Raw genomic sequence first — 19,530 nt, 5'->3', positions numbered from 1 at the left:
TCTTTTGATAACCCTATAATTGATCTATATCAAATCTCTGACTTCATAGATAGATAGATAGATAGATAGATAGATAGATAGAGACAGGAAGATTGGGGCGAGTGTGCGTTTGGGGGGTGGGGGATCAAGCGCTGCGCTTTCGATTTTTCCCGTATTGACTGCGATGTTTAGCGTATAGATTTTTCTATTTAAAAAAATCTATGTCGGCAATAATCTGGAGTGTAAGTGCGCGGCATAGATTGTAGCTTTATTACTGACAGCATTCAATGTGTCGGAAAGAGGGAATGAAAGGTAGAATCGGTGAGAGAGAAAGAGAGAGAGAGATACCCTAGACTAGCTATAGACCAAATGAAACTTTTGTGAGGTGGCGATAATCGGTTTTTATTTGTTGTTGCCTATATAATCAGATTCGTTAAATAATCACCATAACATATCAATGGCTTCTCCATAGCATGGTCGCTTAAATCGACCGTATCTTTTCCACAGACATATAGGCTACTTGCATGTAGATGAGGATATAATCACCTGATGTAAGCCACTCTGTGAATGTGTGTAAGCCTATCGATCAACGGCCCACCGCGATCATCAGAGTCATCATAATGAAGAGTAATCAAGCGATCAATACGCAGGATAGCTTGCCTTATATGGGATTAGTAAAAAAAAAAGGGAAGGGGCGAGGGGGAGGAATGGATGGATGGAGGGAGAGAAAGGGGGGCGGGGGGAGTATAGCGGCTGCTCCTCTCGTTTCAGTGTTGCTTTCGTACCGGGAGGCGGACAGAGCTCGCAAGCTACCGGGGTTCCCAGATAACGGGACTATCGTAACGGACACACACGCACACACAGACGGATGGTGGGACAGAGCCAAAGAGCCGAATTCCGCTTAACGGGTACCGTGTTGTTTTCTTTTCGTTCAGTTTTAACATTTCGTGCCCAAGCAGTGTTGCTTATTCATTTATTTATCGATTGATTGCGTTTTAATTACTGGCTCGTGAGTGGAAGCGAAGGGAGAGCGTGTAGAGCCGCTGCGTAGCTTTACACGTACGTGATTACTTAAATATACTAAGCGATTATTTTATATTTTATACAAAAATAATAATATGCTGCTTGAAATGCATGCAAGGTGCGCGAGATAAACCACACAGTAGGATAGCTAGAAACCAAATAGTGAAACCAAATATTCCTGTTAAACCTTTGTAAACCGTTTTAAAGCCAGCAACCGCGATTGATTGTAATGAACCAAATAGTTTTTGTACTAAAGTGAACGAAATTTTGACTCGAGATTTGTTTAAAAAGCGAAACCAAAGTGGAACCAGATCGCGGCGCGCGCAAGGCCATTGTGACGTTACCGGCCGCACACCTGGTCTCGCGCGGGATATGCAAAACCCAGGAAATCTTATGAGTTACGACAACAAGTGAGTTTTGAATTTTAAAAAGTTACACTTACAACCAACGGTTCGACATTTGCTAGCGTATGCCTAAACGTCCTGTTATTCAAAGTTGCTTATTAGATTAACGGATTTGTCAGCTAAGCAATTGTTAAATCATTGTTAAGTGACCACAAAAACATCTTTAACAGCCTATATTTAGACGATATTAAGACTGTTTGAAAGATCCGGACTATCCGTCTGTGTGTCAGTCCGAGATAGAGCATCCCCGAGGAAGCAGTAATGACTGAGAGGCGCAATACCAAAAATGTAAAGATAGCTTGAGCAGTTTACTTACGTTTTACATTCTAAACCAAATACTAACTGTTACCAAAAAGAAACAACCTCAAAACACAGTCTACTTGACAAAAAAGCAACCAAAGAAAAAGAAACTCAAGACAAGCGCCAAACACAAGAGACCATAGAAGAAAAGCCCAGACGACAACGGATCATGTTTGTTCCCTTGCCGGTGCCGTTAGTGTTTCAGAGAACCGCTCCTGATTTCAGCGCCTGGCGACTCAAGTCTCCGCTGCCTCTGCGCTCTGGTAACTCCGGTAAGAGAAACCTTTACCTTCTTCTGGTTAATGTCGATAACAGCTTTACTTTTTCCCCCCTCAATACTAAGAAGATGAAAAAAACTAAATGTGAAGTAGAAACACCTGTTCAGACCCAGACAACCGTCTGAACGAAATCCATATTTTTTGTATATCTTACAAAATAGGCTTATATCCGTTTGTGTATGTATCATTAAAATGTGCAACTTTGAGTGTGTATTAATGAAGGCTAGTTGAGGTGAAAAGACGTCTGGCCATAATTGCCCATGTTTGAATGGTTAGTCCCGGCCTCTTTTGGCTTCTTTCATCCTTCTGTCCTCCCCGTATCTGCTGCTCCATCTGCCGTCTGACTCTCTTCTCACGACCGGTTCAGGGAATATTCATGGTAATTTATCGATTCCGCCGAGATCGATACACGCAGACACTGGGGGGAAAAAGGACAGAGCGAGTGTGTGAATTTAACAAGTTTAAGAATGATGAGACTGAATGTCACTTTATTTGTTGATGTTTTTGTCGATTTTAAGTGCTTTCACTTTAGGGTTAAATAACGCAATTAGCTTAATTTAATCTCAAATTAAAGTCATCAATACCTGACTGTTGCGAAGAAGAAAGCTTTGAAATGGCAGAAATAACTTTTATTTTTAGACTTTTAGGTAGACTTTGCATTGTTGTATTCATGCACTGTCTTCCCATAAGTAAGTATTGCAAATAAACAACACTTGCAATAATATAGGCTTAGCCTATATTCTGTGGAGCTGATTGTAATTTAATTAACTTTTTTTTATAGTGCAAATTATTATAGTAGCCTAGACTTTTTATTTAGAATTTTATTTAGGCTATATTAAACGTGTAACATGTAATGCGAAGTATTACCTGCTTATTTGTAGTTGTAGGCTAGTGAAAAGAAAGAACATTGTATTTTCTTTCTTGTAGGGATGTATAAGGAGTGTTGGTTCTAAAGTGCTGCATTAGTGAGGGGGGCGGGTACGCGCAACGTCTGGCATTCAACGAAGCGGAAATTTTCCAACCAGCAGATGGATGGATATATTAAGATATATTAAAAGTATACGCCACTTATAGATCATCTGTCACATTGTGGCACATCCGCACACAACGACTAAAATGTAAACAAGGAAATTGAAAACTAATTTTCTGGCTGTATTTAACTCTACAGGGTAGGTTAGAAAGTGCATAGGCTACACTAGACCTTATTGAGACTGGACGCCATATTTATTTTCAATGTACTTTTTTGTTATTGAAAACGCGGCTGTGAGGGACACACGTAGTTCCCTCTAAAGGTTGGGCCTAAAGTCTATTTTTTCCACGCTGTATTTTCGTTGTATCTGCAGAACGATTGACGTCAAAAAATAAAAAAAATAAAAATAATAATATAACCAATTAAATGGAGTGTGTCCCTCACAGCCTCGTTTTCATTCTAAAAAAGTGAATATGGCGTCTGCCCTGAAAAGGTTTACACCTCAAGAAATGAGAGTCTTTAATTACTTACTGGCGCCTAAATGAGCAAAGAGCCAGACGTTAAGCTGCACCACATAATGGGCCCACATGGTGATGTGCTTTCTTGAAATGCAGGTAGTGTTAAAATTGGATTGGCTTGCTTGTTTGAGGCTGGTTGGTTAGGATTTGGCTTTTTATGTCAGAAGTGAATGGGAGGATACTGAGGGAGCATAAAAGAAAGATGATTCTATTTTGCCTAGGACATAGACATTCTTCAATTTACAGCGGAAAAACAGTGTTAAAAGTTGAAATGTAAAAATAGTGAATACAATTGTTAATTTTACAGCAAATTTATTTTGAACAGGTTCATGTGATGTTTTCATGTTTTACTGGCATCATTGATCAAGTGTGTAACCTACTTGTGTCCAGTGTTTTCCGACACTGTTGTGTGTTTGTTTTGAAATAACATTATCACTCCATGTGTTACATTTTATATTTTTTATATTTTAACTTATTAGACTTATTTCCATGAAATTGGAAAAGTGAGCTGAATGTATTTGGTGTGTGGTTGCCGCGTGGTTTCAAGACTTTTACCTTTTCGGATTTTAAAATAGTGCCATTGGTTATACCTTTCACTTCCTTGATAATATAAGACTCAAAATGGACACCAGGCGCCACAGCTGACATTAAATTCTGCAGAGGTCAGAGTGACAAGCAGAGCAGCCAGTGAGGATCTTTATGTTAGGTGAGGGAAAGTACATTTATGTTCATCCTTACTTACAGATGATAGACACTATCAAGGGCATTGGTTCAAAGTTTTTACTAGGTTTTTCCTGGCGATCACCATGAAGATATCTTACAGGTTTTACCCTGAGTATTTACTGTAGAATCTTGGCGTCATTGGGATAGTCTACACACTATATTTATAATGGAACTGTGAGTGCTTAGTCTGTTGGGAAGCGTCTATTTTCTAGCAAATTACTGATGCATTAGTGTTCATTTTAGTAAATAGCAAAACTTTATATTAAACATTATTGTCTTTAAATGACCTGCCTGTAATTGTATGCATCAACTATTTCACACATTTTCAGCATTGTGTAAGGATAAGTTACGCAATGAAAAAACACAAAGAAAAGTTAGAAAGAAAATAAAATATATTGAATAGTCTGTACTTATTTTGAGGTCACAAAATATACTAGCAATGATATAACATGACGTTGGCCATGTTAACTTGTGGAATCCATGCAAGCTGACGTGCACAGTCAGGCTAATTTACAGAATACTAAGAAATTTTGATTCCAGTTCGATTTATCTCTCGAATTATACTGATAATATAATTTTAGAACCATGTTTACTAGTGTTCTGAAACTTTTGGACTTTTATTATGTGTTTTTAGCACTTGAGAGCGAATGCTTATAGAGATGTTCACAGGAAGGTTTAATGGGTCCACCATCATCTGTTTAGGCCTCGTCATGTTGTTTTCCTGGAGCTGTGTGAGCAACATTGTTGCATTGTTCAGTAACACTTTATTTTAGTGTCCCTGTTACATAAGTTACATATAGTTACTAAAGTAGTAATTATAAATTGTGCATAATTACATGCAACTAACCCTAAACCAAACCCTAACCCTATAGTACACTGTAAAAAATTATATGAATATCAAAATATCATTAAGTTATGACAACATACTCTTAAAGTTATTCAAGATTCAACTATTTATTAAGCCAGTAGATTGTGTGTAATTTAAGTTGAAATGACTTTAACATCCAAGTTCATTGTACTTAAAATAATTAATTACACTGTAACAAGGACACATTAAAAAAAAGTGTAACCCATTGTTCTTTTTTTTTGTTGCATTCTCTAAACCTTTTTCAGCGTCACTTTTATGGACTAATAGGTTTTTGTGATTCTTATGCAATAAATATTTCCACAGCCTATATTCACTGCAGCAAAACCAGAAAATAGTTTTACTTTATGTTGCAGTGTCAATCCAGAAAGGGCGATACAAGTAGCTACTGTTTAAGAGAATTTAGGGGTCGCTTGAGGTTAAAGGTCAAATGCGATCAGGTCACTCGATGGTGCCGTCATGTGTCTGTCTGCGCAGGCGAGCTGTGTTTACACTGATACAAATTTACAGTTTGATGCGCCGTAAAGTGTTTTAACCTCAAACAGGTATTGATTAAGGAAGATCAGCCCTGCCGTCCTCAGCAAGAGAGAGCGTGTGTGTGTATAGATCGGATTTGAGCGGGAACGTCGGCGAGTCCCAGTGCTAACGTGATTGCGAATGACAAAATGTCCACCCGGGTTTGTTAGGGACATAATGGGGAATCAATAGACACAACAGAGATGTCAATACAACATGCTTTATTGCATTAAACCACCTCTCTCTTCCCCATCCCGACACCTAGGCTTACCCTCCACGCTTGCTCTAACTCACACACGCATCAACACACACATCCACTGGTTCGCGTCTTTTTTTTCTTTTTTTTTGATGTTGCACTTACAGGAAACTGAAATCATTTGAAGTACTGCACTTATTGCACTAAGTATCTCTGGACACATACACACACATGCATTAAAACAAACGCACTCACGCACAGCAGTTCCCTGCTGAGAGCCTACCTTTCCGATCGGAGCCATCTCTGTCCCTCCATCCATCTCTCTCTCTCTCTTGAGTATCCATGGAGACATTCATAGGCCATTAAGCAGATGGTAATAAAGGGATGTAGGTAAACACTCTCTCCCCTGCACCGGCCCTCACCTCTACGATGGAGACCACCATCAAGACCACTGTCGACTAAATGGACCTCATTCGGACTCCAATACCCCATATCTGACAGGGCCAAGTGGTTTTTTTTCATGCTGTAGTGTGTGTTTGTGTTACCTGGTGTGTAGGTGAGGACGTATGCGTAATGATCGCTGGAGGGACAGTGTGTTGGCCGATTTCTGATAGCTCTTAACACACTGAGCGCTATTATGGTCCAACCGTCTGAAATGGAATCCGGTGGTCATATTGTGCAGACGGAGCAAGACATCACAATCTCTCTTTTTTTCTCTCGATGGACCTTTATCAGACTCATAAACCAAATTACACGGTACGGCCATGTTAATACACTCTCGCTGATCAACTGTGACCTGTCCCTTTATGTTGCTATGTCTCTATTGTTGGAAAACCAAGTGATACCAGTTTAAATGAATAGGTCACATTAAAACTGTATGACTTTCTTTCTTCTTTAGAACAAAAGGAGAAGTTTTGAAGAACGTTCATGCTGCTTAATAAAAGTGGATGGTGACCAAGAACTGTAGAGAATAAAGCGCCATAAAAACATCATGGAAGTAGTCCATATGACCCTTCTGAAACCACATGATAGCTTTATGTGAGGAACAGCTTCAGTTTGTGTTGCTTGACTGACGGCCGTGGTCACCATTTACTTTCATTGTGTGAAAAAAAAGCAGCTTGGACATTTTGCTTAAAATAACGAATTTTGTGTTAGATTGAAGAAAGTAATATTGGTTTTGAGTAATGATGAATATTCTTGGTTTATTATCTATAGTTCCTTGAAGAACCTTTAACATCAATGGAACCCTTCCAGTGCACAAAAGGTTCTTTATAGTGGAAAAAGATTCTTCAGAATATCAAAATGTTCTACAGACTAAGAAAAAAGGGTTCTTTTAAGAACTGTTCTTTGGGGAACCCAAAATGATTCTTCTACGGCAATGCTGCAAATCCCCCTTTTGGAACCTTGGGGTGAACTATTATTTTAAAACCTGAAACATAGTTTATATATGGAAATGTATGTACAAATTCATACTTTGCCTGAACTCATTTCATAATGCAATGCAAATACAGAGGGGTCCACGTTGAAAATAATGGCATAAAAAAAAAGAAGAAATTAAGGTTCTGCAATATTTTTATGCACAGCAGGATCACATGCTTTCAGTGCATTGGCTACGCATTTGCGTCTTGCATAGAGGCTGTTTCTGGCCTAAGGTGTTCAAGCTGGTTTATTGCTGGTCTATGGTGGTCTTCCAGCCCAAATAAGCATGACCAAGCAATTACCCAGTTGGAAACCAGGTCCAGATGGTATAAACAACTAGCTTGGACCAGTTAGAAACCTCAGAAGCTTTGTTTCGCAATCTATTCTCAATAACCCTTTCTCTCTTATACTAGATGTTTGTACAGTATGTAAACAAATAACTTAAACCTTTGCCTTATTTACAAATTGTAAATATCACTCTTTTTATTTCCATGGAAGCATCTTGTGAATAGCTCTAGGGCTCTCTATTGAGGTCAGGGTCTTACCGCCTCTTAATTAAGATTAAGAATAGATAGATTTCAGCATGCGTGCACAAACACACACACACACACATTTACCCATGAAAAAACACATACATTTACACCTATACAACTCTTTTTGTGAAACCCACAAATGAGCCATCTTGCATTGCTTTCTCCACCTCATTCCCACTTTTTAAGCCCTTGTGGAAGAGTCAGGGTTCACATTTTATTTTGGAGATTGTAGCCCTTTGGTCAAAGAGAGCAATCGCTCTGTAGAACAGAAATTGTTAGCTGTTGAGTTTGTGTTTAGAAGAACAAATGTGTTAGATGAAGACCAAGGGCAGATGAGTGCAAAACAATCAGGTACACGTTAATATTGCTTTGGATCTCCAACTTGCTTAAATTAATAATCACTTTTAAACTTTTATTGATTGATCTGGGTTCACCATGCAGGTTTCAGAGTGTGCATGTGTGTCTTTTACAAACCGACCACCCGAGATGTGGCTATTTAAGTAATAACTTGGGCTCGTAACAACCAGAGCTTGTTTGATTGAATTTGTCTCCCACCCCTGCATTTCATATCAGCTCCTGGACCAAGGGTGTCCCTTTTTTGGGCGGGTTTTTCACCACCCAGTTTAATTTGATGGATAAGTTGTATGAAAATGATCATGTACATGTATCTGTGTGTGTGTGTGTGTGTGTGTGTTTGGACCTCAGGGACGTGCTGCCCTTCACCATGGCTGTGTAGTGGTTACAGTCAGGTTCGAAGGGAGAAATTTAATATCCCTCCACAATGTATACACAATGAAGGGGGTATTGCAACAATGGTGCGGAATAAGCGAGAGAGAGGCGGGCGTGAGCAGCAGCTTTTAATAAATCTGAGTGCTTTTGCGCTTCAATCTTCTCAAAGTAACCGCATCTTTACCCTACACCCCCTCCTTCAAACACACACATTCACACACAATGTGAACATTTACTTTTTCACACTTTTGACAGTGGATGTGGCCAGATGAATTTATAGAAAGTCATTCAAGCCCACGTTCATGGAAAGATCACAAACTCTTTTGAATTTCAAAATTCCATCAAAAATATTTTTAGCAAACATCTATTGAAAGTTGAAAGAAAATATTGAAAATTCAACACATGCTAGTGAGTCCAAAGGAATGGTGAGAGCCGGTTAAACACCGCACTTACAAATTGTTAGGTCAAGGGATTCGTTTATGTTTTTACACAAAGACAAGCGTCCATTTCATTTTCTTGTTTTTTTTGTTGTACGTCCACTTAACATTATTTTATTATTTTCTTTCGTGGTCTTCTCATTCTTTTGACCCTGAAACGAAATCAATTTCTACTAATCAAACCGTCTTTCTTCTATATTTCTTAGACCCCTGTGTGACTAATCGAAATTGTATTCATTTATATTAATTATATATATATATATATATATATATATATATATATATATATATATATATAATATGTATATACATGTATATGTGTGTACTTGCACTGTAATCTGTGTAAAGGCTTATTTCTCCTAATGCACAAACATACACACACATACACACACACACACACACACACACACACACTTAAGGTGCGTGTTTCACACAAGTTTCTTAAGGTGATTGAATTTCATGCACAAGATCAGCCCACATACACACACTGATATAGATCAAACACATCCTCTTTCATTCCCAGAACTTGGTGTGTTGAGCTGTGTTTGGCAAGCTTTAGTCTTAAAACACAACACCATTCAGTTATCTAGTGACCAAACCACACTGACTGAACCATGTTCAGGCAGCACAGAATGAGTAAGGAGCCGTTCACCAGTTGTTGAATTCAAAAGCAGCTGGATGAAAAAGAACTCCGCAATTGAGTGTGTGTGTGTGTGTGTGTGTTTTAAGTTTAATGACTTAGTCTTTGAACGTCACTTTCCTGTAACTTTTGATCAATTTAATGTGTCCTTGCTACATAAAGGTATTAAATGACTTTTTTTTGCCACTTTGAATCTTTTTATTTACTTTTATTTCAGCAAATATCGATATGATATGATGTTATAAATTTGGCTTCAAAGAAGAATTGCACAAGTAAAAGTTTAAAAAGCAATAGTTTCCAATCTCCTAATGCACTTCTGTGTTTACTCATGATGACACTTCTGATTTGAGTATATATGAATAATATGTATTTGTATGTTGAAAATAACTAGGTCAGGTGACCCCCCATCACTCCTGCTCCTCCTCCTCCCTATACGTCTATCCATCTTCCCCTGTTCCATATGCAGGATGAATATGGTGAGTATACGTGGCGGTCAGCTGCATAATTTTATAAAGAAATCCCATGCTGATTACCCAAGAGGGTAACCACGGGAATGGTGCAGTTGGTGCGGGGTGTGGTTTACCTGACAGGCCGCCCAGCTAATCCCACAGATAAGATAAATAGCTAGCCTAGCGCAGACCGTAAGTGGACTTGACCTCTGCCGGCACGGCAGCGGTGCATGTTTTAAGATAATGAGGGAGTTGTGACATGCACTCATGCGAGTGTACTGTGTCTATATTTAGCAGCAGATTTGTTATCGTTTTCTTTGAGTCGTAGCGTACGGCAACAAAGGAAATCTCCAGTCGCATTAGCGTATTCAAAAGAGCCCGCGTGCATACGTGAACTTCTAGAGCGACTCTTGAAAAGAAGGCTCTTGTCATGGTGACTGTGTATTTAAATTTCTCTTTTTGGAGACCTTGAAAAGAATCTGAATGTCTCAACCGGTTCAAATGGACTCAAAAGGATGCGCCATGAGCGTGAAAGACGCTCTTTTTCTGTGTGTGGCTAAAGAGACACCCCCGAATTGGAGTGTGTTCACCAGTTGTCCATTCAGCCGTGCACTCTGACCCCTCTCGCCTCCCTTTGTCTGCCCATGAGGGGCAGTGGGGGTTGACAAGTTGACCCCTGACCTTCGCCTCAGCCCTACCCCTCCTCCACCTCTTTCTCGTGCCCCCTTCCATTCACATGCAGCCACTCATCATCCCCCCTCTCCTCCTTTTCATCTCGTCCCGTCTTTCTAAAAGCGCCTTTTTCTTATTGACTCACTCGCCGTCTCAAGTTCAAGGCCTTGCGGGCCGCTTGCATTAAAGCAGACTGAGGAAACCTCTGTCTATACTGTCTTAATACACCATGTTCTTGAATTGCAAACAACATTTTGGAAATAACAAACAACGTGATGCGCACCAAAATGGCCTCCAAAATCCAAGTAAATCAACTGTGGTTGGGTTTAAGATAATGACTTGTGTTGCTTATTTTGGTAACACTTTATTTTACATGGAATTTCTTGCCATACATATTGTTTCAAAAGTGTTTGACCTCAATTTCCAGTGCTCATTATAAGTCCAGCAGCTCTTTCAAGATTAATCAAAACATGTAAGAATAACTTGAATGAACCACAAAATCCTTGACTGTCAGTAAATACCGCAATACGCAACCAGTGACCTTTCACGTCACAAAAAAACTTTGTGGAAACACATGAAAGAAACAGCCTCTCGCACACAAGTGTCCTTTATTAGCTGCTCAGCAGACACATATTCACATGTTTTCCCTCTGTGTGGTTCAAAACAAAAGGAGAGGTGAGAGGTGGAGGTTGAAAAAAAGAGATGCATGTAAAGGGTGAAAATTAATCAAAGCATACACATGTAAACTCATACAATGTTTTTGTGCGAATGTGGTTATGATGTCCTTTCTTTGGATGGTGCAGTTAAATGACTTTCAGATTGACCTCAGAGTTGAGGATTGAAAATAGAAAAGGGAGGAGGACTGAGATCGGGACAAAGGCAGAATTTGTCGGATTTCACATGAATGTGTTATCAGAATTCGCTGAGCTGTAAAAAAAGACAAATCTCAAGGACATGATATATTTTTAGTGCTACTGAGTCTGGATGTCTTAATTGTAATGTAAATCACAAAATATTAGAACATTTTTTTTGGTATACTCTGTTAAACTTAATTATAATATTTACAGAACATTGTTCAAATTTGCTTGACATCAACAGACTGCCGAATGCTCTACTATAGAAGATGATGATAGTTTGTTGTACAGCTGTGAAAGGAAATGAAACTTTACTCTGTACGTATAATCTGTAGATGCAGTTTTAAGACCCCTATTTTAACACACACACAGAGATACAAACTTACTCACATACAGACACACCAACTGCGCTTTCTGTCCTAAAAGCCCCCTTTTACTCCCTCAATTTTGTCCATTTCTCATCCATCCTCTCAGCTTTTGTATTAGAAGGCCGTGATAAACCACATACAGAAAATAACACAAAAAGATGTGCTTGTCAGAATTATGAGCCTCACCACATGTGTCTTACCTTGAAGATTTTTCCTCACTTCTTTGTTTATCTGTTTGGAAGTTACAAAGCTAACAATTATGTGTATCAATGCACTTACTGGTAAATTGGAGTATGTGTTCATTCTCTGTATGGCGATACAACTGTAGGAATGGTACATTTGTGTGTGTCGTTTTTCAAGGCTAGAATTATTAAAACATTTGTCACTCTGAAGGAGTGCTCAGAGAATGTTGTATCTGTCTACATTGTGCTTTAGTGTTATTTCAGCAATAGACATATGCTGGTGACCACATAGTCATTAGTAGTTAGCCTATATGTTTAGGTAATGCTGCATACTAGAGCGTTTCAAGTCAATTTATTGTTTGAAAAGTCTCCCATGAATACAAGGAACGCTAATGAAGTTGTGTATGCTATTTTCAAGAAAGCATTTCATACAGTCAGTCTGTTCAGTAATGTATTATAGTGAATGATAGCTACATGTTTTTTGGACTATTGAAATCAGCTTTTTAAATTACAGTAGTCAACATTTGAAGTAGATCAAAAAAGTTCATGAAAGTTGTCCTAAGACAAGAACACGGGTATTGTTCAAAATGCATGTATAACTTTGATGAAAGGTTTTGATCCACTTCAGATGTTGACTACTGTATTTCAATAGCAGTACACTGGAATTTAAAGTCTCTTATGATCACCAAGGCTGTATTTATTTTTTATAAAAAAAGACACTACAAACAGTGATATGAAATATAATTTTAATTTAATGTAACTCTTCTATTTTAATACATTTTAAAATGTATTTTATTCCTCTGATGGTAAAGCTGAATTTTCAGCATCATTACTTCATTACAGTCTTCAGTGTCTGTGTCAGTGATTCAGTGTCACATGATTGTTCAGAAATCATTCTAATCTTGATTTGCCGCTCAAGAGACATTTCTTGTTACTATCAATGTTGAAAACAGCTGTGCTGCTATTTTTGTAGAAACTATTTAACACTGGATGACTATAAATTTCATCCAAAATACTTTTTTTATTGAAATAGAAATCTTTCGTCACATTATCAATATCCTTGCTGAATACAAGTATGAATTTCTTACCCCAAACATTTGAACAGTAGCATAGTTTAACTGACATTTTAGAAAAATGAATATGAAATGAGAACATTTTTATTGGACTTTTAACTTAGGTTACTGTAATTCAAAGTAACTTCTTGTTTATTCATTTATTTTTTTAAGCTGTATAATCTCTTAGTTAACGTGAGTTTGCATGATTAAATAATAAATATTCTTCCAGGGAATGCTGATTGTTCATTTATTTAATTAACACAAGGTAGGATTTACGGACATCAATAGAGTCACAGACATTGTATTGATGAAGAGCGTCCAGAGAGGTTGTTGCGTGTTCCCATCCGTATCGTTTCTGCAATGAGAAGGCTAGTTAACAGGAGCAGGGGAGGTGAGCGTCCAGGGTTCGGAAATGAGAAATGACCCAAAGCCACACCACTAACCCCTCCCTCACTGTCCCATCCCCCTCTCCTTTATCCTTCCCCCAGGAAAGAACATAGCAGAGGGATGGGTCAGAAGAAGAAGGGGTGAAAAAAAAGGTGGATGGGGGGGGGGGGGTATGAGAGAGAGGGAGAGAGAGACAGAAAGCATTAAAATTCATGGCCTTTTTTATTTTCCCCACTGAAAATCAATACCGTCTACTATGGATGAGGTGAACAGTGGACAACAGTGGTTGTGGGCAGGGGCGGATGGAAGGGGGTGGTTGGGGGGGTAGATAGATGGATGATGGTGGTGTGGGGTGGAGGGGTGGATGGATAGGTTGTTGTTCATTAAGTGTAAGCTGCAGTGCTGGGGACCCTCAGTAGAGGCTATTGTCCAAGTGGCAGTAACATAAGGAAAAGGGGACGATTGGCCAAAGCAAGACCATTGAACAGGGGCAGGTACACACGGAACACACACACACACATACACAATTCCAAACTAGCACTGTGATGGTACCATAGTCCTTGGATATTGGGTATTACCATCAATAGAAAATCTGGGATTCAAAACCTGGAAAAAGAGCAACTTAAAACAATAAAATAAAAGAACAAATCACCCAGAAATAAAAGTAAAGAGTAAATAATGGAGGATTTGTAATTTTTGGGTGAATATCGCTTTAAGGTTCTGCACCATTTCTAAGGTCAAAAATGCACATTTGTGACCTCCTTTGTGCAGACAAATTTGGATCAGTTCAAGCCTCAAACAGAATTTGAACCACTGCGAGATCCAAAACCAAGCTGAATCAATTAAAACTTTTAATTTACTTTAAATCAATTCAAACCTCAACATAAATTTGCATCACTCTAAAGGCAGGGACACACCAAGCCTACGGTCAGCCGTCGGGACGTTTTTTAACATCAATCGGCTTAATGGGTTAATCACTGTTGGCTCTAATCGGACGTCGTCTGTTTTTTTGGCTGATTCAGCATGTTGAATCTGCGTCTGGCGTCGGTGAGAGAGAGAACTCTGATTGGCTGTTCAGCTTAGCGAACGAGTCAAAGCGAAAGTGATGAAAGCGAGCAAAGAAGTCAAGATGGTACAGACAGAAGGCTGATCTAATTTAACGTCACCGTACCTGAATATTCAAATGCACAAATATTTTCAGAATAACATGAGCCAAGAATGAAGAAAGTGATTAGCATGATTGATATATAGCTGATATACAGATATTTACTTACACACAGGCGCAGAACGCACTTGCTAGTTGGCAGTTGCCTTTAGGCCTTTTGGTGTGTTCAAGTGCAGCCAACATCAACAAAGTCACTAGTTTTTTTGGTGTCGGCTTGGTGTGTCCCGGGCTTAAATTCTTTTAATTTCCAGCAGATTTGAGACCATGTGAACTAAGCACTAAATCAAATTTAAATCGTTGCAAGCTTTGAATTGAGTTTGAATCAATGAAAGCGGCAAACTGAGTTTGAATCGCTGCAGCTTTGAATCAAATTTGAATCACTGTCTGCAGTATCTGAATCTGAATCACTCTGACCTTCTAAGTGACTTTGAATAACTGCAAGTTTAAAATGAATTTGAATCACTCTAAACTTACTAAATAAATCATATTTGTGACCATGTTAACATGTGCAGACGATCAGATGTTCTTCCATCCGCTGAAGCACAAGATGCTCTTTAGATCATTCTCAGATCATTCAGATTTTTTTCATGTCAGCTCCAGTGCTGTTGTCATTAAAGCAAAAGAGAAGCACCAGAAATTCATGTAAATTTGAAAGTTTTCATTGAAACGGTTATGCTGATGATATGGTTTGCTATGAAATAAAGGTGTTAAACTAGAAAAATGCTAAATAGAAGACGCTTGGACCCTATATTTATATATAATGTCCTTGTATTGAGCCCATCAGAAATGACAGCTTCTTGTCCCGGCTTGTTCACACTCAGCGGTAGTCTGGTTTCTCACTCTATTCTCGGAGGCATGGAGAGACACTCACCTCTCACACTTCCTCCCCAGGACACCAGGAAGCCCATTACGATTGTGCATACATGTATGTCCAAACGCTCCACACACTCATACTTGTGTATATTTGAGGGGGGCTCTCTGTGCATATACAGGACTTGTGAGGTTGGTTACTATGGGGATAGGTGTGGAGGTGTAGCCCGTGCCTTTTTTTCTGACGTGGGTAAAAGAGTCATAAATAATGAAAAGGAAACTGCATTGAAATGCAAAGGCTGAGGCGTAGACATGTGGGTCGTATCGACATTTGTGAATTCTGGGATCCACACAGTGCAGAGTTTCTATCTCAAATCTGTAGAGCATCTGAAATGTAGCAGCATTTCTACTGATCTTGATAAGTTGTCACCTAATATTTATGTCATGAATTATTAAGATGTGTATTTAGCTAAATTTAAATCTGAAGTTCCTGAGGATTTTTGTGCATTTACAGTATTGTTGCATTTAAAAAAACAGTATACACTGCACAGAATTAAGCTGTAAGTAAATTAATCTGTAGTTATTTTTGATCAATTCAGTTTAGTTTCTTATTTTACCTTTTCAGAATGTTTGTTTGTATTGGAATAGTCATACATTTCACTGTAAATTTTAATGGTTAGTTCGAACTGAATTCTAATGAATGCAGTCATTTGAGTTAAATTTGTATGACTGTGAGTTTCAAATCAAATTGAAATCCCTACAAGCCTCAAAACAAATTCGAATCACTTGGCGCTTTGAAACTGCTTCGATTATAATGGGAGTGTTTTAGGTTTGTCGTGCCACTCGCTCACTGTATAGATGGGGTTTTATAGACTTTCAGATGACAGATAGAGGTTTGAATTGCACATTGAATCGCACTTTGAGTGGCCTTTTTTATATCTAAGATTACACATGGAGGTGAACATCATGGATATAGGCCTGAAGTACAGATAGAGGTTGGAGTGCATTTCATGCTCACAGGTGAGGAGGAGTGTGTGTGTGTGTGTGTGTGTGTGTGTGTGTGTGTGTGTGTGTGTGTGTGTGTGTGTGTGTGTGTGTGTGTGTGTGTGTGTGTGTGTGTGTGTGAAAACGTGGACCCTTTGAAGTGGAAAAGGCCTCTGGTTGGCAGTAGGCCAGTGCATCAATAAAGCCAACTGGAGTTTGAGAGCCAGTGAGAGGCATTTAAGTTCCATTTCTCCCAGGCCTTACAGCTCAGGAAAGACCCTCTCTCTCTCTCTCTCTCTCTCTCTCTCTCTCTCTCTCTCTCTCTCTCTCTCTCTCTCTCTCTCACAGAGAGAGAGTAATCAGGCTAGTCTTGTGCACTACAATGTACGAAAGTGCCATAATTGAATATGTGTGTCCAGCTGTTTATGTGTGTGTGTGTGAGATTGGTTGCTGATTTTGAAGTGGCTTGTTAGACACACTTGCACAGTAGGGTCGACTTTCGAGTTTAATCATGAAAGATGTATTTTTACACAATGTACAAAGCACACAACTGCAGCTGGAGACACAAACATACACATCTTTCTTTAGTTCTTGTCTGCTAATCTGTTGTCACTAATAACCACAACATGTAACTACACCTCTCACTTTGTACGTCTGTTTCCTCAGCAGTGATTTACAATTTTCGTCCAGTACAAGAGGCAGACACCTGTGATTTATGCAGAATGCCTGATGCACTTTTGTTAATCCTATTTCTTTCCAGTAAAGTTGCAGTTTCATGGCTTTTGACATTTTTATTGATACTGAATGTGACTCAAACCCGAGTCTCAAGGCACGCGTGTAAGGCCCAAAACATACTTTATGCGAGTACAAGATTCTGTTGTGCATACTTTCCTTCTTTTTTTTTCTTTTTTTTGGTGCCACAGACTAGGAATAGGTGACATTTCATCGTTTGCGATATACCGGAATTTGTTTTCCTCACGATAAGAATTAGTCTTCCCGCGATAATAACGATAAAGCTTAGTTGATGACGGGACCCATTCGCAGCTCACGCGCATGGCGGAAGGCGGACGTGAAGCTGAGGCGAAGTTTATCGCTAAACGAGTAACTACCTCTACAGTCTGGAACTGGTACACACAGATATATTTTCACCCGCCCATCTCGCCGAACACTGACTGAGAGCTTGAGAGTTTCGCTCTCCGTCAAGTGATCCGTAAAGCGCACTATATCAGTTCATCTCAATGAATGCACAGTGTATTTGACGCGCAGTATACACTAGTGTGAGGCGCACGACTCGCTGTCACTTTGCTGAGAGCGCTCCAGTGTTCGAAGAGAGAGCGAGAGAGTCTTACATATCAAGCAGAATTGAAGTGTACATGACGTCTACATGTAAATGATATTATTTGTTGTATTTTCCTGTAAAAATAATGGAGGTCATTTGGAATTATTCAGCTTTTATGAGCAAGCAGAAACTAATGCGCAAACGCAGACAATATTCATGAACCCAGCAGCTCATCAATCCTTAGTGCGGTTTATATTGTTATTAGTATTAGAATTCGTAGTAGTATTATTAACTTATCGGTATTATATTGTTTGTTTTTTACATTTCAAACATTTCAAATTATTTTTGTGTGATGTTTTTCAGTACAGTTGCACTATTTAAACATTATCTGCACTTTTACAGAAGAAACGTATATCTGCAACTTTTCCATTTCTGCAAGGGATGGTGTTTGGATTTTTACTGTTTTTTAAATTCTTTTATGTAATTGGTATTTTATAGGAGCCTATTTGATGATGGGTACATTTTACTTTAGATCAATGTTTGTGTTTCTGAGGCTGTCATGAATGCATGCAGCTATCACACCAAAAACAGTGGTGAATATGGTACTATATTTATATCGTCATTGATATCGTTATCGCAATAAATGCCAGAAAATGTCCATATCGCCCATCCCTACCACAGACCCTCATATAGAGAAAGTTTCCTGTTTGAAAACCTTTTGATCTGTGCTGTGATTATTAAAGGACGTATCGAACAGCTCCTCCCCTTTTTTTAAAATAGCCAATAGAGTTTTGTTTATATTACAGCTCGGCTGGAGCCCTTGAGCTCTGTAAAGCTGCAGTGTCCTCCAAATCACTGTAAACTATAGCATTCTGTGCAGATTTCAAATAGATCCGTTATGTTTTCTGGTCTGCGCCGACTCGCTCATATGATCCACTCTGTGCTCATTGTGTCTCTGGACTGGAGCAGACTGTGCGCGCTGCGACGGTTCGCGTCACACTAACATAAAACCAGACTTCATTCTTGTCAAGTTGCTTATCAACAGTTTAACAGTTTAACAACATATCAACAGTTTAACTTTTAACTATGATTGCTTTGTCATGTCAGTAGTTGAGCTAGAAAATAATATTTACTGTAGAACACAAACTTGCTTTGTGCTCAATTGGTTTGTAATACATTTTGGGAGGCAGTAAAGTTGAGAGTGGTAAGAAATGTTTTGAGTTTTAACCACTAGCCCAAAGTTGAGTTGGCATCTTTTTTTTCTTTTTCTTTTCAGGTTTTTGAGTTTTTGAATTGTAAGGGTTCAAATATTTTGATTTTCAAATGTGTTAAATGCGTCAAAAGTGTAGAAAGAATGTGCAATTTTCCATGATTTCTTCGCAGAGCATTTTTTAGTTTTCACTGAAAATGACAAATTCTGGAATCATTAACTCTCGTTTCCCTGTTTTACTTTCATTGACTTAACAAAACACTTTCTTTGTCCACCACAGTGTTCCGTGTCTTTTTCGGTCCCGTTTGCTTCGTACAACTTTTTGCATCACTCAGCTTTTTTTCTGCCAACTCACAACCTATTTGCAGTACCCCCCCACACAAAACACGCAGCCGTCCTCCCTCTCTCTCTCTCTTTCTGTCTCTCTCCCTCTCCCCTTCTCTCTATTGATCTAGTCATAGTTTTCTGTCTTCAGCCTGCTGGCTGGCTGGCTTTAATCAATACAGATAATTGTCTGCTTTCTCCTGATGCCAAACAGTCTGTGTTTTTTCTCAATGAATCCAGGTCTTCCCCCAACTTACACAC

At 38.9% G+C, this 19,530-nt stretch overlaps 1 protein-coding gene across 1 annotated transcript in view; it reads left to right on the top strand.

The window, feature by feature from the left end:
- Positions 1-1,653: 1,653 nt before the first annotated feature.
- Positions 1,654-19,530, top strand: part of pou2f2a (POU class 2 homeobox 2a) — a gene marked incomplete at its 3' end in the record, with an annotated part of 46,838 nt that continues 28,961 nt past the window's right edge. Inside the window, exon 1 of the mRNA XM_084131412.1 lies at positions 1,654-1,978. Coding sequence (XP_083987538.1) covers positions 1,876-1,978 — 103 coding nt within the window. The 5' untranslated portion in view covers positions 1,654-1,875. The remainder of the gene's footprint in view (positions 1,979-19,530) is intronic.

The sequence above is a fragment of the Abramis brama genome, assembly GCF_963993115.1.
Source record: "Abramis brama genome assembly, chromosome: 12".
NCBI classification, from domain to species: domain Eukaryota; kingdom Metazoa; phylum Chordata; class Actinopteri; order Cypriniformes; family Leuciscidae; genus Abramis; species Abramis brama.
Note: the sequence above shows the minus strand (reverse complement) of the source record. Positions and strands in the feature narration are given on the sequence as shown.